At 40.3% G+C, this 24,420-nt stretch overlaps 1 protein-coding gene and 3 long non-coding RNA genes across 5 annotated transcripts; 1 reads left to right on the forward strand and 3 right to left on the reverse strand.

Annotated features, from left to right (window-relative positions):
• Positions 1–646: 646 nt before the first annotated feature.
• On the reverse strand, positions 647–1,138 carry LOC120572977. The gene is made up of 3 exons (XR_005641550.1): positions 1,124–1,138; positions 893–968; positions 647–790 (listed from the first exon to the last, which is right to left on the reverse strand). It is a non-coding gene; the product is annotated as an uncharacterized LOC120572977 (long non-coding RNA).
• Positions 1,139–1,278: 140 nt separating this feature from the next.
• LOC120573011 lies at positions 1,279–1,904 on the reverse strand. The gene is made up of 2 exons (XR_005641585.1): positions 1,753–1,904; positions 1,279–1,334 (listed from the first exon to the last, which is right to left on the reverse strand). It is a non-coding gene; the product is annotated as an uncharacterized LOC120573011 (long non-coding RNA).
• Positions 1,905–12,265: 10,361 nt separating this feature from the next.
• Positions 12,266–16,814, reverse strand: LOC120572928 (CD276 antigen homolog). Of its 2 annotated transcripts, none has more exons than XM_039822453.1 (3): positions 16,667–16,814; positions 13,432–13,779; positions 12,266–13,305 (listed from the first exon to the last, which is right to left on the reverse strand). In XM_039822453.1, exons 1-3 carry the CDS (start codon positions 16,713–16,715, stop codon positions 13,202–13,204), a joined length of 501 nt encoding a protein of 166 aa, XP_039678387.1. In that variant the 5' UTR covers positions 16,716–16,814; the 3' UTR covers positions 12,266–13,201. The 2 variants fall into 2 exon arrangements, with proteins under 2 accessions (XP_039678387.1, XP_039678388.1); XM_039822454.1 differs by lacking the exon at positions 16,667–16,814 and adding an exon at positions 14,497–14,777.
• Positions 16,815–21,027: 4,213 nt separating this feature from the next.
• LOC120572983 lies at positions 21,028–21,427 on the forward strand. The gene is made up of 3 exons (XR_005641556.1): positions 21,028–21,051; positions 21,153–21,222; positions 21,358–21,427. It is a non-coding gene; the product is annotated as an uncharacterized LOC120572983 (long non-coding RNA).
• The last annotated feature ends 2,993 nt before the right edge of the window (positions 21,428–24,420 follow it).

The raw sequence follows: 24,420 nt of genomic DNA on the forward strand, positions 1-24,420 counted from the left end.
GCAATTTTGAAAAACAGAACAGAATTACTACAGGAAGGGAAATTGCATTCAAGGTTTGTAGAGTTTTGTTCTTACTTTAATATCAGGAACTTGGGAGCAGGATGGAAGCTCTGTGGAATCCTGCAAAGAAACTTAGTGTAGCCCTAAATGTGAATACGTAAGGGGGGGGGGGGAGGAGATTGCAGTCTGCTCACCGTACTCCCCAAATTAGATTGCTGCAGTATAGCCTGTAAAACATCATTGTGTCGTTCACATCATATTTCAGAAATGTAATCATCAATCTGTGGCTCAATAACAGCCATATATGACCTTCATTCAAGACAATTATTTTGATAGCTTACCCCTTCATCAACATCATCATTGTTGTCAGAGTGGATCTATTAAATACATAAACATGAACACAGAGGAATTAAAAAAATGTCTTTCAATAATTAACCGTTTTAAAGCTAATACCAACTTGTACACTGAATAGAGAAGGCTGAATATGGTTTATATAAGGACACACCTTTTGAATCAGGATGTCATACCTCATCAACTTCCGGCTTTGTACAGGTCTCCACATGCAGACTTAATAGCTGCAACGGCACATGTTTACTGCATGACACACACCTGGCTTTTTGCATTGCCTCAAACTCCCGTGCCGTGTAAGGCAGGGGAGACATGTCCAGTCGGTGTTGTATAGGCATTACATATAGACAGCCCTTGCCTCCCCAGGACTTGAACAGCCCAGCCCCCGTGTAACCCATCTCATCTGGGGAGACTAAGGTCAACCGCCTCTGACCAGACCCTCCTGTTTGGGAGAAGATATTACCCATGTTGCTCTGGTCATCATTCTCAAGTAGACATTTAAATGAATGTAAGCTTTGAAAAATGCTATTAAATGCTTTTTTACCCATGGCTTTATGGAGCATCCATGCCCCCTCCAGCTCATTCATTTTGAAGTAGACTTCACAAAGAAGATAAGTTATCTGTGAATTCAAAAGCAAGCATTCAAGTAAAACTAGCCAAAAGGTCTTCAAATTAGACTGCAGGATTCATAAAAGATTGATTGTACAACATGTTTTCTTTTACAAAGTATTAGCCTGCTTCCTACAGCAGTGTAAAATCAGGTCACATAGAGTACCTCCTTGTGGCAAGCACTCTCAGGGACCTGAATGGTCCTTCTCCCCATCCCGGCCTGTAAGAGGGCGAGCTCTTCGGACTGTTTGGGGTTTTTATCACGTGGACGGTCCAACAAGAAAAAATGCACATGGTTTATTTTGCTGGCAGGTCTTTTTTTTGTTGTCCGTACGGCACGGGAATTCTGCCTTTCTCTAAAAAGTCCTGGGAAAGACCTGCGAGAAAGTGTGTTGATGAAAGTTAAATATATTTAAGATTTCCACTATAAAACCGTGTGAGGAAGTGTGCAAGGCTCTTGCTGAATGTCTGTTTTAGTTTTTGTCCCCATTTTTTCTTTTTTTGGGATAAGCACAAAACAGTTGGAAAAGTGTATTTCGACAGACACATTCATTTCATTTAAACATTTAGAGGGTTTAGGCCAAATACATATATATATATCTGGGCTGAGCTGGTCTAGCACGCAGTAGCCACTATAAGTTGGGGGTTCGATTGCCGGGTACCCTTGGAGCCGTTGTGTCTTTGAGCAAGGCACCTTTACCCTCACTGGAGACTGGCCTTGTAATAGCCTAATTGACATATGTAAGTTGCTTTGTAAAAGAATGTCAGCCAAAATGAATTAATAAATATCCAAACCTGGACATGTTCTGCTGCACAGAAGAACCGGAACCTGCATGTACACTGGCTGTCCCTGGTGGTCCCTGTGGTCTCTGCTCCTCACTACCTGACCTTGGCTGTCCCTGAACTTCAGTTATAATACATTTTACGTAATTAATTCACTGACTTCAATACACTTATTATTCATATTGGTATATGTGCAGTTCAGTGTCAGAATTTTTTTTAAATTTGTAATTCATTTAACATATTATTAGCTAGCCACAACACTTTCTAGAGAATGTGGTCATCCTGCCATTTCTCTTTGCATGGGGGACTTTGGACATTAAACTGCACGTACACTGTGTGTGTGTGTGTGTGTGTGTGTGTGTGTGTATATATATATATATATATATATATATATATATATATGTTAACTTACTGCCCAAGGTGGTCCTCAACATGGCCACTATATTGTTGGCCATCTTGTGTAAATTGTCCTGGAGGATTAGGGAGAAAGTAGAACATCTCATTAGAAACAAGCAAAGCCACAATCTAACTATTAAAAAAAATGTAAAACTACATTTTGAACATTGAGAATAAGGTTCTCACCTCATTTTGGTCTGCCATTACCTTCAACTTGTGGCTAACATTAACAAAAAGTAATGTAACGTTAATACTTAACGTACAACGTCTAGCAATGTTGCTTTATTCTGTAGCATAGCTAGACTATTCACGCTAGCCCAACAATGCTGCAGTTTAAAACTTAGCTAATATAACGTTAACGTTAACGTTAGATTAACTTACTAGCCAGCAGACATAGGGAGCTAACGTTACCGGCAATTAACGTTAACGTTACTTAAACACTGATGTTAACGTTTGACTGCCTGCTAACGTTAACTAAAGTTAATATTATGTTTAGCTAAAAAATAAGTAACGTTAACGTTGCCGTCACCTACACTAACATATTTTAGAAATATATACTTTGATACAAATTAAGCTGCAGTTTACTCTATAGCTTTATAACATAACGTTACCTGCAAGACATAGGGAGTTAACAGTAACCTTAATGGGAGCTAGCTAGGTATTCAAACACCAGCTAGCTAGCTAACGTTAATCTTAACTAAAGTTATTGACTGCCAACTAACGTTAACATAACAATACACGTTAACATGCTAAAAACATAACGTTGTTGTCACCTGCACTAACATATCTCCTAAATATACACTTTGATACGAATTGTGTTTTTTCCGCAACATTTTTCCGCAACTTACCTCATAAACCGTCCTCCTCTTGTCTTCGTCAAGGTCTCTTCTTCGCTGGCTTTCTATGGTCAAAACCATGGTCCATCCCTTCCTGGGCTTCCGTGTGGGAAATGACCAATCACAAGAGGGCCAGCGTTTGTTCCCTCCCACAACCTGTCAAAATTGGAGGTCGACTAACGCGAGCGAGCAAAACACTATTCCGGAAACGAAAGCAGAATAAAAGCCGAGCAGAGCTCACTTGGTTCGAGCGGGTAATCCCCCCCAGAGGTTGTTATGTGCACTCGCTGCTGTTTTTCCTCACTCGCAGCTGTTTGTTCCTCTCTCGCTGCTGTTTTTTCCTCGCTCGCTGCTGTGTCTGCGCGTGTGAATTAATATTATTTGCTCGTGAAGATGTTTCACTGAGCTCTCGACATTTGGCACTAATATAACGCCATAATACTATGTCACGGCTCATAATCAAACTCGCAATCTCAGAAACTCACTCTCAAACCATATAGTCACTGACCTTGTCCTCCTCTATACTATAATATTTTGACAAGGTCAAATGCAAGTGGAGGAGGATTAGGGACCTACAGAACACCAGGCTGGATGTGGTGGTCATGCTGATCATGTCAGCCTGCATACTAGACAACCTCTACGCTGGACCTGCCGACGATTTGCGAGGACCATCCCGCTGGTTGCCCTCGTCATGAGGATGAGAACCTTTAGAACTTTTTACAAAAGTTAATTAAATTCAATATTTGTTCCCCTACTTCCAATGTGCATTGTGCTTTTATGTTACACCAAAAAGACAATAACCACAAATGTATAAATATAAAATTAGATTTAATGAAGAATTAACACAGAAACTCAAATGCTAGATAAACAAACAAGTCAATACATATAAATAATAATAAATAAATGTTATATGTTATGTTATTAATGTTTATTGTTCGTTATTGATGTTCAGGTACTCCCTCATAAAATTTTCGAAGGAGACCCGCTGGGCTCTCATTTCCTCCAACAGCTCATTATGTCTCCTATCTCTTGCTTGGTCTGAATTTTGAATTGCTTCTGCCAGTGTATCTGTGTGCCCCCTTGCCCCCCTCGGCCTTCGTGCCAGTGGTGTGGTGTGTTGGTCTACTGGCCGTCCATATTCTTCTCCCCCTGCACCAAGCACCTCCGGCCTACGGATCACTAATCCGTCATTGTTGTCTCCTGTTATCGGGAACACTATATCGTGCTGTCCTCCCAACAATGAGTCCATCTGATCGAAAAACTTGAATCTCATGGCCCCCCTCCCTGTACTATTGTTGTTATCTTTAACAGCCTTATACTCATCAATAAGTGTCTGCCACTTGCGTGCCACTTTATCAGAACTAAATTGTAAGTGGAATTTTTCTGTCAGCTTTGTGGCTATCTCCTCCCACAATTTTCTTTTCCCCCTTTTTCCTCTCTTCATTTGATTATTTAGATCCTGGAGGCTCTTGGGGAGCTCACCCTCATCTGATTCCAGGTGCTCCCTGTGAGAGGAAAAACATTAAAACAATTAGAAAGTCTGATTCAAAATCTTTTGAGTTTATCAAGTAGTACATAAGATCAGCTACCAAAATATAACCTAGGTTACCTAACGTTAACGTTACCGTTACCTAACGTTAACGTTGCCGTTAGGTAGCGGCTGTTACCACACGTGAGGTAACGGCAACCTAGGTAGCGGCCGTTACCTAATGTTAACGTTACCGGTTATTTCAATTGTTGTTTATGTGTGTGTGACGTCAAAAACTGGAACTGGGAGAACAACCATCTGGTACGAGTTCACGAGTAGTAAGTATATATAAAAAGGCTCCATTACCTTGTACCTCACGTTATGGCTCCGTAGCAGACGCTTTTATAACAATAGGCTAACGATTGGGTCATAACCACGAGACTTACTGTCACACAGTAGAGGAATTACCGTATAGTACAGGAGAAGCTCGCATTGTGCTTTTATGTTACACCAAAAAGACAATAACCACAAATGTATAAATATAAAATTAGATTTAAGGCAGTTTGGATTTACATTAGCTGTTTAGGTTTAATTACTAATGTTAACTAGCATGTTAGTGATCAGTAATTAGCCTGTGCCTATGTTATCTCCTTACATATACCTACGCTCTCCGTCTCTGTAAGATTGGGAATGATTGAGATTTCTCTCGGCACAGCTACCAGAAGACTTCACGCTTTCAGACAGGTTGCTCACGTCACATCTACGTCTTCAAGCTCAGTTGGAGGCTGCTCAGTAACGCTCAGCCAGCACCGGAAAAGAGACTTCTAATATCATTCACTGGTCTCGTACAGAGACACGGGGTCTGGTGGTCCATTTTATATATACTGTCTATGGGGGGGATCGGTTGGGGTTAGGCATTTGACCTCGAGTGGTTAAGGTTAGAATAGCCGATTGGTCAGGGGATAGGACCTGAACAAATCAGGTTACGTTACCTTGTGTAAGCATGGACGCCTGCCCAATAGTAGCTATTAAAGGGCGGGTCTTGGTGTGGCCATAGTGGGGAAAAAAATATCACTGCCGGGGGGTAATAGACATAAGCCGCTTTCCGACTGGAGGGATTTTGCAGTTCCTAGAACATAAAATGACTAGAACACTTTTAATCTTGTGTTCTGACTGGACCAATTTGGGGATTTTGAAGTTCCTCTGGCTGCAGTTCCTATACCTTTTCCAGCTCTACTTCAGGACAGCAGGGTCTTTTCTCTGTTCCGTTCTCAGCATCGGGACCTATAGGTCAACCAGGGTCAGGTTTCCGGTACAGACAGACTAACAACGGGACAATTAAAACAGTTCTCCCCATCTTATTCATCACTAAATTCACTTCTGACAACGTTTTATGCGAGAAGTCCTGCTCAGAAACCCTGCTGTAAGCTGGAGGTCTCTCAGACCAGACACACAGACACACACACACACACACACACACACACACACACACACACACACACACACACACACACACACACACACACACACAGATACATATTCACACACAGACACACACACACACACACACAGATACATATACACACACAGACACACACACACACACACATACACACACACACACACACAGACACACACACAAACACACACACACACACACACACATACATACACACACAGACACACACACACACACAGATACATATACACACACAGACACACACACAGACACACACACAGACACACAGATACATATACACACACAGACACACACACACACAGCACAGCAGGCAGAGGTGAGGGAGAGAGAGATACCCGTGTCTCTTCGGGAGACTTGCTTAAATTCTGACAAATATGCTATACATTAGATTTAGTAATATAAAATATTATATAAATATAATTTAAAAATATATTTGGTGTTTTTTAACTTAACAGTAAGATAAATGCAGACCCATCATGCTAATGAATAAAATACTTTATATATTTGATGTATTTTTTACAGTAATAAACAAAAACAGTAACGACAATAATACTAATTAATAAAATACTTAAAAAAATATGTCTACAAAATAAATTCAGACTATCATACTTAAAATAAAAAAATAATTCTGGCTGCAACCTGGAGTCTCCCGTCTCATGCCCTCTCGCCTTGCTGATAAGCAGCAATGTCTGTCCCAGTGAAGTGTGAAAACAATATAGAATATAAAAAAAAGCAGTCTTGGAAAGACATGTTAATTTTTGTATTCTTGTGTGTGCAGGGGCCTGTTTCACAAAAGCAGAATTTATAAATCCAGGATAACTGATAAAGCCAGGCTTGACCTAGTCTAATCTGTGCATCCTGGCTTGGAGCGTTTCACGAAGGTCGAGTCAGGCTGAGGAGGAGAGACTATGTCAGACTGAGGAGGAGAGACTAGATCAGGCTGAGGAGGAGAGACTAGGTCAGACTGAGGAGGAGAGACTAGGTCAGGCTGAGGAGGAGAGACTAGTTCGAGTCAGGCTGAGGAGGAGAGACTATGTCAGGCTGAGGAGGAGAGACTAGGTCAGACTGAGGAGGAGAGACTAGGTCAGGCTGAGGAGGAGAGACTAGGTCGAGCCAGGCTGAGGAGGAGAGACTAGGTCGAGTCAGGCTGAGGAGGAGAGACTATGTCAGACTGAGGAGGAGAGACTAGGTCGAGCCAGGCTGAGGAGGAGAGACTAGGTCGAGTCAGGCTGAGGAGGAGAGACTAGGTCGAGTCAGACTGAGGAGGAGAGACTAGGTCGAGTCAGGCTGAGGAGGAGAGACTATGTCAGACTGAGGAGGAGAGACTAGATCAGGCTGAGGAGGAGAGACTAGGTCGAGTCAGGCTGAAGTAGACCCTAACCCTGAAGAAGACCGCGAGGTCGATCACAGATTTACTGATGCCAAAATGGAGAATACGCATTGTTACTTTATTTAATTACTTTATACAGAGTGAGCAGCAGCTTCTTGTGGAAGTATGATGACGTGAAACACATTATTTGTATAAAAAGAAAAGAAACACGGCTGCTGTAATGAAACAGCGAGAGAAAGCGTAGCAGACGATCACGGACCGACTGAATGCGTAAGCAGCCTAAACATAAACATTAACTGACCACTGCTCTGAATTGAAGCCGTCATAATCCTACCATTCAAGGATTAGGCTACTAATCATTTGCACAAATTAACCGTTGTACTCTTTACCTCAAAAGTAAGCAGAAGATAATCATACTCAGGAAATTTACCATAAAGATCAATTTTCTATAACGCTATAAGCGAATATGATGCGTAAATATCTCTTTCACTCTGTTCCTCCCTCTCTCTCATAGGCTAAAATATAAATGTCCTAAGTCATATTAACTTCCTGTCACGACTTGCACAAGAAACAGACAGGAGGTAAGTGAAGCTGAGCTTTTATTGGCAAAGTCCAACAGAGAGCAAGAACAAACAGGCAGATCTTCAGCAGGTAAGACTCAGGTTAGCAGCAGATAACAGGAGGATGACTACAGGAACGTACACAGCAGAGTTACAGGTAGTCCCAGAGAGTAAGTCTAAGTGTAGTGACGCACACGAGTAGCAACATGTGGCAACAAGACCGGACAAGGGAGAGTATGAGCCTGTGTTGCTTATAAAGGTGGTGGCCTAATGAGGTGCAGGTGGTGAACTGATGACGAGGTGTAATGAAGTGCAGGTGCGAGTAATCAGTGATAGTGAATGGCTGAGAGGAGTGAGTGATGGGGAACATGAATGAGTGGGAGGAGTGAGTGCTGGTGACGGTGGGGCCCTGACACTTCCACTGCTCGCTTTTAATGCAAAGTGTACAACTGTTTGTTCTTGCAAATGACAGTAGCTATGTTTCCATCGACCAGTTTTTATCCGAATTAAGTGATATCGAATGAAAAATGCCTTATGGAAACAGTAAAATCCGACTGAATTTCAAGAATATCGACTCAAATGAAATACGTTCGGTCTCATCGGATTTTCTCTTGATCGATATACGGCTTATGCGATAAACGCTGATGGAAACGTTATTTGCCGAATAAATAATGAATTGCGATTAAGTTTTAGGTCATTTTATGGTTGCAACCCGCAATAAAACGAAGAAGAAGAAGTTTCAGTTCATTTCCGCCCAGTATTTCCGCTCTGTTTGCACACATGACAGGTGTCAACAAAAACAGATGTAAGCGGACAAATGAGGAGACGAGATACTTTTTTAATTTAATTTACCAGAAAAATATAACGGCTATTTTAGATAGCAAAAATCTAAGAAACGCCATCATTTATCAGGAGCTCGCGAAGGAAATGACCAACAGTTACTACAGGGACATTAAACGCTTAACGTGAAAAAGCTTAACGTGGTTTAATGTAGGCTACCTCAACAATGACCAATGATTACCAAATTTCTCTCTCATATTGCTCCTCATAACTACTGAAAACTGTCAAAAACTCGAACCCAAAGTCCAATTATTATGGACATTATCTGACATTAAGCGTATATGCTTATAGAGCCTATGGAAAAAGCTTAACGTGGTTGAATGTACCTAAACAACGATCAATCATCACCAAAAAAAAACTCTTCTGTATTGCTCATCATAACCACTTAAAATTGTCAAATCTAACCCAATGTCCAAATATGGACTTCTATATAACTTCTATAATAACTTCTATAATCGTTGGATTTCGATTTAGTTTTTTTGACAGGCTTAAGTGTTCATCACAAGATATGACCATGATTCATCTGGTGATGATTGATCGTTGTTTAGATACATTTAACCATGTTAAAATTTTTCACGTTATGCATTTTAGAATGTCCCTTACGACAAGCCGTGGGACGTCCTGCGGAGTAAATGGAAGGCGCTCAAACAGCGATACACGGCTCAAAAAAGACACTCTGCTCCTCTCCCTCTGCTCCTCTCCCTCTGATCCCCTCCCTCTGCTCATCTCCTTCTACTCCTCTCCCTCTGCTCCTCTCCTTCTGCTCCTCTCCCTCTGATCCCCTCCCTCTGCTCCTCTCCTTCTGCTCCTCTCCCTCTGATCCCCTCCCTCTGCTCCTCTCCTTCTGCTCCTCTCCCTCTGATCCCCTCCCTCTTCTCATCTCCTTCTACTCCCCTCCCTCTGCTCATCTCCTTCTACTCCTCTCCCTCTGCTCCTCTCCCTCTGCTCCTCTTCCTCTGCTCCTCTTCCTCAGGTATTCCTAACATCAGACATGTCAGCCAACTCCTCTTCCACCAACGGCACCCTGGACCCGTTGTACCACTGCTTTGACGTTCCCGTCACGTTCTTCATCTCCGTCGCCTTTACCGCCACCAAATTCCTCCTCTTCGTCCTCCTCTTCTTCCTCGTCCTCCACGTTGGTCACCGGCGGCGACGGCAGCTGAGCCACTCGGTCGTCTTCACCTTCCACATGGCGGCCGTGGAGCTGATCAGCGTGTTGGGCTGCTGTTTCTTCTGTTGCGTGTTTTACTCAGATCTCCCACAGATGAAGATCGTGGGTTTCTACGCGCTGCACATCGTTTTCCCCGGACAGACTCTGTTTCACACTCTCACCTGCGTGGAGCGCTACCTGGCTGTCGTTCACCCCGTCACCTACCTGGGGCTGAAACAGTCGGGGGGGGTCAGGATCAGAAACATCAGCTGTGGGTGCGTCTGGCTGCTGTGCTTCGGGTGGAGCGGTCTGTTAGCTCTTTATGTGCCCACGTTGCCCGTCGTTCCATTTCGCAGCCTCTTGGTTTTCTCCTTACTTGTCGTCTCTTTCTGCAGCCTTTCTGTTCTCTGCGTTCTGATTCGTCCAGGGCCGGGGGAAGTGGGCGGGGACAGGGAGCGTGTAGACCAATCAAAGCAGAGGGCTTTCTGCACCATCATGGCCATACTGGCGGCGCTGTTGCTGATGTTTGTGTATCTCTGTGGTTCTGCGTTGTACACTGCGTCACTTTTGAGCTACGCTGGCGGCTGTGTGGTGATGTCGTCTGCACTCTGGTCAAATCTGCCCAGCAGTCTGGTGTTACCGCTGCTGTTTCTACACCGGGCGGGAAAACTAGAGGGTTGTTCCAACGCTGAGTGAAGTCCATTCAGACCAAAGATTTGCGACGTTTTAGAGCATTGCATGGCAAACTTGCAGTGGTCTGAATAGGCCCGTCTCAGATGATTTAAACAGATAGCGAATCAGAGAAAACGTTTTCTCAGTTTCATCTCTACTAGAAATGCAGCTGTAGTAATATCTCATAAGGGCCCTTAAGAAGGTGACTTACCTCCTTTTTGGGGGGACCCTTAAGGAGGTTACTTACCTCCTTTTTGGGGGGACCCTTAAGGAGGTGACTTACCTCCTTTTTGGGGGGACCCTTAAGGAATTGACTTATCTCCTTTTTGGGGGGACCCTTGAGGAGGTGACTTACCTCACAAAACATTTCTTCTTCCATTCCTTCTGAGCCTGGTGTCTGTTTCCACTCAGCTGCCCAGAGCAACGAATCAGCTCATTGCATTTTACTTTGAGCTGGGAATTATGCTGATATAGACCTACTGCTCAGGGTACATTCATATCTCATAGAGCAGTGTTTCTCAAATGGGGGTACGCGTACCCCTGGGGGTACATTGGAGTTCTGCAGGGGGTATGTGAAGTTTTTGCAAACTTCTCATTTAAAAACAGGTCATGCATAATTCCTAAAATAATTATGCTGTAATAATGAATGAATTAAGTGATGGATTCTGAACATTTGAAATGTAACATTTAAAGGTTTTTCAGTAATGAGGTTGTTGTTTAGTAAATCTATCACTGCTGACACTGTATTGTTCCTCTTTATATCTATGTAAAAAGGTTTTTGCGCTGGTCACGGGGTACTTGGCTTGAAAACACAATTCAAAGGGGGTACATTATCGAAAAAAGTTTGAGAACCCCTGTCATATAGGGTATCATCAATAGCCTATATCTTAAATGTATAAAAAAAGAGAATGAGCGATGTCAGAGGTTTGCATGATGTGTCGATGAACAAACTCTGAATTATCAGAGAATCTGCAGCTCCCTTGTAGTGTTACAAAGAGAGAAGTTAGTTCAGGGACAAAAACGTGAAAAAACAGCCTGCACTGTGGTTACAATCAACTTCCATTCGCCTATGTGTTCATTTTCTTCCTGTAAATAGTCTATATTCCTGTAGGCTACTGTGTGGGACAAATCCGTTTAATTTACATCAACAATGACATCATGGCCTGGTGTGTATGTCAAGGTTGGTAAAAGTGTCTAAGTCTACAATTTGGTAGCATGGCATCTACTGTAACACATTTGGGATCTAATGTCATTGTATTTGATTTCAAATAAGATAAAATGGTAAATCTTATAATAATTATTAGTATATTTGGTTTTAAGTTTATAGTTTAATGTTGGGTCTATTGCAGCAAAGTATGCAGTTTCTAATTTAGGTGGTGTCTAAATATGTTATATATGTACCTGTTATTTGTCTAATTATATACAACCATAGAAATAAAATGGACACAAGCTACGACTTGTGTCGACTTCACGACCATCCCTCCTACAACAACCTGCGTCTTGTCTACGTGTTGTCCATGTAGACAATCACGTGTATTTGAACTGTTTATATAAACATATATATAAAGGGAAGTGTACGTTAGTATACGACACATGAGAAAGCAATGTTACTGAAAAAACATGTTGGACAATGATTCTGTCAGACTCAGATCATAGTCTGTCAGGATTACAACGTCCTGTACACATTTACATCAGGTCAACTGGAACTTCAATATGAGGTGGATATTTGGAGAGGCTTTATTTGTGTTCAAAGAATAAAAAACGCACAACAATGAATATATAAAAGTAACAACTTGAGGATCCAAATATAAAGAATTTATTAAAATAAAACAGTTTAAGGCGCATTAATGTATCTGAATGTTAAAACTGAGTTATCAACTTCCATCATGTCTCATTAATGATTATTATATCATCCATTGACTCATATTAAATAATTATCAACTGATTTCAAAGATCATCACTTTGGTATAGTTAACATTTCATAACATTTCCTTTGGCAAACATCATTTAAATAATACTTCATAGATAATAATCCAGTTTAAGGTCTTATTTAGAGACAGACTCGTCCTCTATGTCCCTCTGAGATATTCTGAGCTGCACCAGATGATTTTATTATTACAATAACAACAATACTCACAATGTCATCAACTCCTCAGTTTAAATCATCAACAGTTAGTGGATATTAAATCATTAGCTGAAAATATAACACTTAGCAACACAAGGCTTTATATGGCCGAACAGAAAACAAGCATTTAGAATCCCCTCCATATAAACAGTGTTCCCACACGTAGGCTAATGTGTGGTGGTCCGCCTCACTATCAACACGGGCTGCCGCACATTGAGTTTCGTTATTATTATGGATTTTTATTTTTAAATGCTATTTAAAATACATTCTTCTGCATATCCTTTCCCTGCTTTTCTCCGTCTCTCTGTCACTTGGGACACACATACACACACTGTGGGAACACATCTGTGGGAAACACTGTAAAATGTATTATTACCAAAACACACAAGCAGATGACATGTTGAAGAGCTCTTTACACCTGATTAGAAGATATCCATCTGCTGATATTTACAACTAAAGAAACATTTTCTGTTAGAGGGCAAACTGACCAAATATCAGATCTGCACATGACTTCACACCCACAGCAGTAATGAGAATCTTGTTGTATATAATACAGCACATGAGAAAGCAGTCAGGTGTAAAGAGCTTAGACTTTATGTCTTTTCTACATCAGGACACCAGCCACCGCAACAAAGGCTACAAGAAGCAGAACACCTGCTGCCAGTCCATGGTCTCGGCCTCCAGGAGAGGAGTTTCCATCCTTAGGACCTGAAGATAATAAAACATATGAGTCAGTAAACGTGTGGATAGAGGAGCAGCTTTCAACCTCTCTGATGTTAAAACTGCAGCTACAACCTGATACTCAGAAAAACTCACTGAGAGAGACTCACTCACCTGCTGGCTCTCTAACGTACAGATGGACTATGATTGGTTCGATGTCGCTCTCTGTAGGTGTTGAATTACTGGTTGTAACTCCACACTTGTATATTCCAGTGTCGTTGATGTTCACATTCATCAGAATTAAAGACATGTCTCCGTCCTTCAGATCTGTGTCCACCAGCTCCACCCTGTCCTTAAAGGATGGATGCTGCTGGGTTGGATCCAAGCGTCCATCTCTGTATAAGAGGACGATATCTGGCTTCAGGTCAGCTCTGGTCCACTGTACAGCACTGATGGAGGAATCAGCAACCTGACATGGTAGAGTGACATCATCTCCAGGATGCATTATCAACGTAGTCAGGTCTGAAAATCAATAATAAACAATAGTAATGAAAAGTCATGGTATTTCAAAAGACCTCCATCATATTATTATTATTACTATGATTATTTTAATTATAATAACTAATATAACTTATCTTCTAGTTGTAATTCTAATTGTAGTTATCTAATTTTACATTTGTCAAAATGTATATCAGATATTTAAAATAACATTCTGGATATCTGAAATTATAATTATGACTAGCAACAACTAAACTGTATCTGAAATTGAAGTTCTTCTTCGTAAGAATTCAAAAATAATCACATTAACCGCTATATATATATATATATATATATATATATATATATATATATATATATATATATATATATATATATATATATATATATAGCCACTCTCCACTGGGAAAAAGTATCTTCACTAAGAGATTTACACCTTGGAAAAATAGCCAAAAAAAGTTACCACCAGAAGAGAAGCTGGTAGTCCTTCTAGGAGAGGGGACAGCAGCTCTACTGACAGCTAAATATGGATCTGAGGGACTCACAACCACTTTAGGATCCCAAAATTACAGATTGGTTTAGTACTTTATAGTAATTAAGTAATTATAGTAGAATAGTATATATGTGACACCTACATATTTAATATATGACATGTAGGCTATGAATTTCTGTAAACTGCTTGATAGAAAGAGAGAGAGAGAGAGAGAGAGAGAGAGAGAGAGCGAGAGTCAGTCTGATTACCTCCGCTGTCTGAACACTCCTGTTTTCTGAACGACAGTTGACACATCGGCGTACTATGTGAAGGTATTTCATCATCTGCTGTCTTAGTGTGTAATCCCCTGCTGGGTCTTCTCGCTTATAACAACCGTTTTTGACGCAATTCTTTCGACATTCTGAACTACCGCGGAAGTGTTCATCAGCCAATGAGATTGCGCATTTAGAGTTAAATCCCCCCTTTTACTTTCACAATTGGATGCTTATGAAAAGGAAATTACCATATTTGGATCCGACATCATTACACAGGATTGTAGAGGAGAGAGCGAGCTTTCTAACGGTATATGAGATGACAGGGTGCAGACAGCGATTGCGGAGCAGAGGGATGATTTAGAACCACAACTTTTGTTGAATTTAGGAGAAAGTAAAATAAAGACCTAAATGTGTATTTTTTACTTTTTTTCACCACAAGTCTGAAAGAATATATGTTATTGAAGACAAATGTTTTTGCCTGCCGTGTCTCGCATTAACCCCCCTATGTTGACTTCATGACTTCAAGGCACCTAACCATTGCCTAATCCTAGTGCCTGCCAGGCATCGCTGCCTGGAAGGCGACGTTGGGGGCTGAAACACCAAACACCGCAAGAGATTGGTCAACACTGACAGTAATGCAGCGCAATATGAAATATTTCGTCTTAGATTTAACAACTTATGAAACTAATATAGAACAATATGAAACTAAAACAACATAAGCTTAATTTAAAATGGCTTAGGAACTATAGGCTAGAGGTGGATACACGCAATTTAGAGGTGGATAAACGCATTTTGGAGGTGGGTAAACGCTATTTCCGAATTTGGGGATTCTCTCTGCCGGAGACGGAGAGTCAGAACAGTGAGAGAAAGAGAAGCGTGTGTGGAGTTTATTCACTCCAGCTGATACGGACACTGACACATGTGATGTGTGCAAAAAAAAGTAATTCGCCACTGTGGTAACACCATTAATTTGCATAAACACATTAAAGCATTAAGTCACCTGAGAGAGAACTCCGAGCTGCTAAAAAAGTTGAGGAAGGAGGAGGAGGGGGGAGAACCCCAAACCAGACCCCCAACAGAGAGACAGAGGACTCTGGCAGAGGCTTTTCAGCCAAGAAATCAGGAGTATCCAGGTCATCTCCAGCATTAAGCAATGCTGCTCACAGTGATCAGAGAGGCAATTTTAGCAGACTGATAGAACTACTATCATAAATTCAGCCAGTTGAAAAAAAATCGTAATTAAGTTTCACTGGAACTCAAAAATATACACATATATTATTTTATTATTTTTATACCGTTACATTGTTTTATATTGTTCTAGTTAGTAAATAACATTTAGATCTGCCTAAAATCTTTGTCCTGTGTTTTATCATAATCAAATCAGTAATCAGACTGAATGTTGGTGAATATTTTAACCTTCTAATTGCATACTGTTTCCCAATCATGTGACATATGAGAAGCATATGACTTCTGGTAAGTAGAGGCTTACCATTGCGCAACTACTGTAGCAATCAGAATTTCAAAAGGCCCTTTTATTGAATTTTGGTGAATAGTTTTCAGAGAAAATTGTTTGCCAGTCTACCAAAACGGTAATTTGTCGACGGTCCCTTACACAGAACCGATGATGAAGTGCTATGAAGCTTTATTCCTAATAAAAGAATTTCCTATAAAGAAGGGGAAGTTAAAATAAAATATCAAGTGAATATCAAACGTCCGCCGACTTCGCCACGCTACTAAGGTAGACCGAAAGTCTATTTATTTACTTCAAACATCAGATAAAGTGATTCTTTTCTCTAATACAGATGATGCTTAGTACATAAAGTAGTCATGTATAAAGATGTAACCGATGTATTACTCCATGAGGCGGCTATGTTAGTTAGCTAACGTGAGCTAGCTTGCTGAGGCTCAGTTCAGCATTATCTGTATTAGAGAGAAGAATCTCTTCATCTGATGTTTAGAGAGAATAAAACAGATTCCCAGACTACTTACTGGAGTTCACCAACTACACACAACATATACAAGTTCATTATCGGGTGTATTATTTGTGTCCCAGTCAACAACTGCTCTGAGAAATGTGTTAGACCAAATGTAGCTACGCCCATGACGATAAAACATTTAATGTCTAACGTTACATAAATCTTTCACAATAAAAGCTGATATTTACCAGAGGCTGCTCCAGAGAGAAATAACAACAGGACCAGAAACGGAGCCATGAGAGCTGAGAGAGAGTAGATCCTCCGTTATGACCTTCACAGATGAAAGAAGAACCTTTACCTTTACAGAGGAAGAGGACGCATCAACTAAAGAGGAAGTTCTGTACACACGGTAGTTTTTTATTCATCCTCCCCTGAGCTTCAGGACAATGATTACAAGAGTTCGTTAAACCACCTTTTAACATTTTCAACATTAGAAAACTGATTGGATATCAAATATAGACTGATGTACCAAGTACATTATATACACAGCAAACCTCTGATAATTAAAATGTGCACACACAAATAAATATCATCCTGATTTCACAAATTCGTTATTTATTATTGCAGGGACTGCAGAAGATCCCATTTTTAAATATCTATAACCCAGAAACAGGAGAAATTATTATTATTATTATTATTATTATTATTATTATTATTATTATTATTATTATTATTATTATTATTATTATTATTATTATTATATACACTCACAAATGAGTGAGTTAGAAAAGACTTAAATAAACTAAACTGGTTTATAAACCATTCCAGTCCAAACCATTTGAACAGGTGAGGATGAGGCTTGGTCTAAAACATTTTTCTTAAGACTCCTAACACTTTAGCAGAGGTGGGTAGAGTAGCCAAAAATTGTACTCAAGTAAAAGTACTGTTACTTCAGAATAATATGACTCAAGTAAAAGTAAAATGTAGCCATCCAAATAATTACTTGAGTAAGACTAAAAAAGTACTCAAGTACTGAGTAACTGTTGAGTAACGTCTGATTTATTTTTTAACACAAGCATTCAATCAGACGGAAAAAAATACTAAATAATCATCTTTAGGCAAATTATAGTTCATCCAATCAATAAAATAAATAAAAATTAATTAATTACAAAATAGCTTACATTAAAATAATCCAGGTAAATTCAAGTACTTAAAAAATAAAATACATAAAATAATAATACATAAAAATAAATAAGCACAAGTAACACAAATTTCCAAACCTACTTTATTTTACCAGGCTCTGCAGGCAGAACTAGAACAAGGTAATGGAGCTGCTGTTTGGCACTTTTACTAATATATATAATATAAGGTAAACATTATGAGCAACATTCATTATGAGGCCAGAGGCCTGGACTATGAAGCAAGATTTGGGGTTAACGAGCTAACTTCAGGTTCAACCCAGGGTCTTCTTTATCACCAAGGTGGATCACTTGATACCGGGTTCAATCGCCGTGGTAACTCATGCTGGACGCCTAACCTGGTCGGGAGCAGGTTATGTTGGAGATCAGAGATCAACCGGTGTAAAAGCACCGCCTACCGACCAATCAATAGGCCTACTCATTGATAACGGCATCACCGTTCTTATAGAAGATCAGGCATATAGGGTATATTTATGAAATATATAGATTTGAATGGGAGGGAATTACATATAGGCTATTTCTCTGCTTCTTGAGCACAGCGGTTTGAATTATGTTTTTATATTTTTTATTTGCTCTCACGATCGCTTCCACTGGCAGGATTGCAACTGAAATAATAGGCTAATTACGACAGTTTATGGAAAGCACAAGGATCAGATCTTGGTCCTGACTGATGGGGAAGTGATATTGATAAGCGTTGATTTACGCATCAGCGTCGCCTATTTTTTGTTGCCAGCTGACGAGACTGCACAACTACGTTTGATTGGTGAACAGTCACGTACGTGGTAGAGCCTTTGGCGGAAGTCTCTCTCTCTCTCTCTCTCTCTCTCTCTCTCTCTCTCTCTCTCCCTCACTCTCTCTCTCTCAAAATAAAACATTAAAATGAGGCGTACGCGGGGTAATACAAACAATGACGCGTAGAATACCAAAGAAGTAAAAAGAAAAGTAATGAGCTCATTGTAGCCTAATGTAGCGGAGTAAGAGTACAGTTTCTTCTTCACAAATCTACTCAAGTAAAAGTAAAAAGTATAGAGATTTAAAACTACTCCTAGAAGTATCATTTTTTCAAAAACTTACTCAAGTAAATGTAACGGAGTAAATGTAACTCGTTACTACCCACCTCTGCACTTTAGCCTCATGTATATGAAGAATAATACCACCATTATCTTTCTCATCACTCACTGACGTTTTACTAAACAAGCTCTGCCTCTGATTGGCTAGTACTCCCACACCGCGCAGCGGACTCTAAAAGCGGACTTTTAGCATCAATAACGACGACAATGGCACCTGATCAAATGTCTTTTTTTACCAAATGGGAGTGAGAATGTGTTGGAATGCCACAAAGCTTCTTAATCATTTTATTTTGGGGCTGTCACTTGTCATCTTGGAGCTTGGGAGTGAGAAAAAAAAAAACATGAATAATAACAGGCTACATTGTTTTACAGATATGCTTACAGTGTGTATTGAAGTCACTTCTTTTTCTAGTTTTTGTTCAGTCATGTTTGTTCTGTATGAACATTAATTGTAGAACGATATTTAGAATTAGACATAGCTTATGGAGATTTGTGCATATGGTTGTAAAACATATTCTCGCATTATGAATAAGCTTTGAAATTAAGCCTAGTCCTTATAAATTTCCCAGGAACAAGAATTATTATTATTTTAGTGCTTTACAGGCTACTCAAAGACACTTTACACTAAAACCAACACATTTAGCGCATAAAAACAGATACAGCAATAAAACCAACACATAAAACAAGCATATTAAAGCAATTAAAATGCTGAGTGACTAAGTAGATTTTTTTTAAATCCATACGTATTCAGTCGGTCCACTATTGTCTGTCGGGCTTTTTCTTTCCGTTTGATAACAGCCGTATTTCCCTTTTTGCATATTATATGTTTTACCTCCTTGTAATTTTCCATTAGAAGCTGCTGCTCAGCGGTTGAAACATATGCTGCACACGTCTTTTCCATTTCTGCATCAGTAAATCTGTGATCGATACCGTGGTCTATTTAAGAAATCCGTGAACGTGCACTTATCCCAGCTATCTACACCTGGCTTTACATAGCTTCACCTACTTATCCTGCGCGCAACGAAGCGTGCAACCGATTGAGCGCCGATGAGTGGACCACACTAAGTCAAGCTGCGCTTTTCATTTTATCCTGGATTTCTTTATTCTACTTTTTGTGCAATAGGCCCCAGCTTGACAACTTACTATGGAGCTGGGAACAAGCCCAAATAAGCAACTACACTTTAGAAACAAGCCCCAAAAAAGCGACCCGCAAATACCAACATTTGTAAGCCACTTTACAGAAAAAACAAGCACCGCAAGTCGCTTATAATAGCGCGGACTTGGCAACACTGGGAAAGCGAAAATGTGAACAGTTCAAGTTTAAAATTGCAACCTTGTTTTGATGCTCTGCTTCAACTGTTGAACACACGCAATATACACACAGTTCAATAGTCAACAGTGAAGACCAATAATGTCATTCTACAGTAAAGTGAATGGCCTAGCTCCTAAAAGATTAATCACATTATGATCATTTTACTATTCTGCCATTAAGCCCGTTTCAACTTACTTTTCAGAAATGCAATTGTTCAATCTGCTATGCCTAAAACAATATTGAAGACTGGTGTGGAATGGGAGCGTCTCTTCATTATGGATGAGGGGACTTTTTACCGACATCTCCGGGTAACCCATGCCCAATTTGATTATTTATTGGAGGTCCTGAGACGGCAGGGTCTGGACAGAGAACAGAAAGAATTTGAGATTCCCCTCAGGCAAAAGGTAGGCCTGCCCGATAAAGAATGGCTGTTTGAAGCATCCTGGCATTTTATTCTAATAGCTTTACCCCAATTAAATACATAAGCTATGTTTCCCCCTTTGTGGTTTTTTGTTGAGGACCTACATTCTTTATTTACAGGTTTCTCTTTTCCTCTGGTACCTGGCCAACCAGAACAGCTTCCGAGAGCTCTCGGACAAATTTGATGTGTCCCAGTCGTCTGCACTCAGGTAGTAGGTTTAGATATTTTTTACATTTACAAAAAAAAAAACTCTATTGTATTCTACAGGTGTGTGGTTGAAGTGATGCAAGCCTTGTGCACGATGGTACCAATGTTCATCAGCTGGTACACGGAATGTGAGAAGATGTCAGTGTCTGCTGCATTCAGGGCGATGTGTGGCAATAACAACATCATAGATACATTATTATTGCTTTTACTAATCCTCAGGGGATCGGGAAATTTTACATTTTCACGACTGTAAGGTCATTAACATTGTGCATTGCAGGGGCCATAGATGGATGCCATATCAAGCTACAGTGGCCACCTGTAAGAGGAGGGGACTACCTCAACAGAAAGGGATATTATTCCATTGTCCTCCAGGGGATTGTGGATGCAACAGGGAAATTCCGCGACATTTTTGTAGGAGCACCTGGTAAGTGCCTATTGAATCCTGTGACTGCCATGCACCAGTATACTGGAAGCACTTTCCTTCTAGGCATACACAACAATTAACCACTTCTGACATTGATTCAGGCAGGGTTCATGACTCCAGGATCCTCAGGAAATCCACCTTCTTTGAGAGGTCTGGTGAAAAAATGGAGGGGTTAGTATTTTGTAGCGTCTTGGAGAATACTGATGCTGTTTGCTACTTCAAATATACAAGTATGTAACTTGCATACCCTCCATACATTTCCCACCCTAACCCTGGTATAAATAAAATCTGTCCTCTTATCTTAAGGTACATGCTACTAGGTGACAGCGCCTACATCAGTCGGGAATACCCTTTTATCGCCACGCCAAAGCGGGACAACGATGCCCTGACCATCCAGGATCAGCAGAGGAACACTCAAATAAGCAGAGGAGGCGTTGTGGTGGAACAAGCGTTTGGCAGGTAATACTATATGCCGTTATATTAGTGCCAAATGTCGAGAGCTCAGTGAAACATCTTCACGAGCAAATAATATTAATTCACACGCGCAGACACAGCAGCGAGCGAGGAAAAAACAGCAGCGAGAGAGGAACAAACAGCAGCGAGTGCACATAACAACCACTGGGGGGGATTACGCGCTCTCGAAAGTGAGCTCTGCTCCTGTGCTTATATTCTGCTCGCTCGGACCTCCAATTTTGACAGGTTGTGGGAGGGAACAAACGCTGGCTCCTTGTGATTGGTCATTTCCCACACGGAAGCCCAGGAAGGGATGGACCATGGTCTTGACCATAGAAAGCCAGCGAAGAAGAGACCTTGACGAAGACAAGAGGAGGACGGTTTATGAGGTAAGTTGCGGAAAAAAGTTGCGGAAAAAACACAATTCGTATCAAAGTGTATATTTAGGAGATATGTTAGTGCAGGTGACAACAACGTTATGTTTTTAGCATGTTAACGTGTATTGTTATGTTAACGTTAGTTGGCAGTCAATAACGTTAGTTAAGATTAACGTTAGCTAGCTAGCTGGTGTTTGAATACCTAGCTAGCTCCCATTAAGGTTACTGTTAACTCCCTATGTCTTGCAGGTAACGTTATGTTATAAAGCTATAGAGTAAACTGCAGCTTAATTTGTATCAAAGTATATATTTCTAAAATATGTTAGTGTAGGTGACGGCAACGTTAACGTTACTTATTTTTTAGCTAAACGTAATATTAACTTTAGTTAACGTTAGCAGGCAGTCAAACGTTAACATCAGTGTTTAAGTAACTTTAACGTTAATTGCCGGTAACGTTAGCTCCCTATGTCTGCTGGCTAGTAAGTTAATCTAACATTAACGTTAACGTTATATTAGCTAAGTTTTAAACTGCAGCATTGTTGGGCTAGCGTGAATAGTCTAGCTATGCTACAGAATAAAGCAACATTGCTAGACGTTGTACGTTAAGTATTAACGTTACATTACTTTTTGTTAATGTTAGCCACAAGTTGAAGGTAATGGCAGACCAAAATGAGGTGAGAACCTTATTCTCAATGTTCAAAATGTAGTTTTACATTTTTTTTAATCGTTAGATTGTGGCGTTGTTTGTTTCTAATGAGATGTTCTAATTTCTCCCTAATCCTCCAGGACAATTTACACAAGATGGCCAACAATATAGTGGCCAGGTTGAGGACCACCTTGGGCAGTAAGTTAACATATATATATATATATATATATATATATATATATATATATACACACACACACACACACACACACACACACACACACACACACACACACAAAGTCCCCCATGCAAAAAGAAATGGCAGGATGACCACATTCTCTAGAAAGTGTTGTGGCTAGCTAATAATATGTTAAATGAATTACAAATTTAAAAAAAAATTCTGACACTGAACTGCACATATACCGATATGAATAACAGTGTATTGAAGTCAGTGAATTAATTAGGTAAAATGTATTATAACTGAAGTTCAGGGACAGCCAAGGTCAGGTAGTGAGGAGCAGAGACCACAGGGACCACCAGGGACAGCCAGTGTACATGCAGGTTCCGGTTCTTCTGTGCAGCAGAACATGTCCAGGTTTGGATATGTATTAATTCATTTTGGCTGACATTCTTTTACAAAGCAACTTACATATGTCAATTAGGCTATTACAAGGCCAGTCTCCAGTGAGGGTAAAGGTGCCTTGCTCAGACACAACCAGGGCCGGATTGGGACTCATTTTCAGCCCTGGATTTTCATGCCTTAGAAAACTTTACTTTACTTCACGAATGACTATATTAAAAAAATCTAATCAAAACCTTATAGGTCTGCAATAGCGCCCTGTCCTCTACATCCTTGTAATTCGGTGTATTTTGTAAAATATCACTATTTCCAAGTGTTGCCTCACAATGTAGATTTATTAGAAAAGTTAACATCTTAACAACAACCCAATGATGTTGAACAATATCAGAATCTGTTTCTGTGCAAATAAGTAATCACAGATTAAATAAAGAACAAGATACATTGTATTGCACTTTCTAATGACACCATAATCTATTTTTTTCCTTTGAATAGGCCTAGTTAATAAAACTTTCATAATGGGTCACAAGTAATATTTGGTCATAAAAAGTGATTATATTGTAGCTAATCTGATCATGTTTGCTTGTTCACACACTGTGATACAACAGCTTACAGTAGATGTGCCATCCACACTGACAGCAGCTATCCCTAATGCACACTACTGGCTCTGCTTCTGACACTAAATCACATTTTATAAATTGTCATAATTCTCAGGACAAATCTCTCCTTTTTACAAAGCTTTCTGATCAAGTCATGTCAGTGTCATTATGGTAGTGCCGAATCATCTGGCATCATTAATTATCCCAGGGCATTTTTCATACAGAGCAGGTAAACACCACACTCAGTCAATGATCAACCCTACCTGCCCAAACTGGAGTTCTGGGCTCATATAGCTGCTGCTTGGTAACCTTACTGGCTCTTCATTGTCACTGTTAGCAGCAAACTGGACTAGTAGGCCTACTAGCTGCTGCTGCGGAGCTATAAGAACAAGTTTGATTCATATACATAGACGCTGGTTTGCAGCACTTCTCCTAACTAATTTAGCTTACCCGTCTCAACGTCTTCATTTGGCGTTTTGCTAAAAATAGAAAAAGTTAATCTGGCCGCGTCACTTTCTAGAGCTCTACCTTTAAAATTGACGCTTTTCCAGTGTGTCCCGGTGTCGGGTCGCGGGGGGAGCAGCTCCAGCAGGGGACCCCAACCTTCCCTTTCCCGAGCAACATTAACCAGCTCCGACTGGGGATCCCGAGGCGTTCCCAGGCCAGGTTGGAGATATAATCCCTCCACCTAGTCCTGGGTTTTCCCGAGGCCTCCTC

Source organism: Perca fluviatilis, chromosome 14 (genome assembly GCF_010015445.1).
Source record: "Perca fluviatilis chromosome 14, GENO_Pfluv_1.0, whole genome shotgun sequence".
NCBI lineage: Eukaryota > Metazoa > Chordata > Actinopteri > Perciformes > Percidae > Perca > Perca fluviatilis.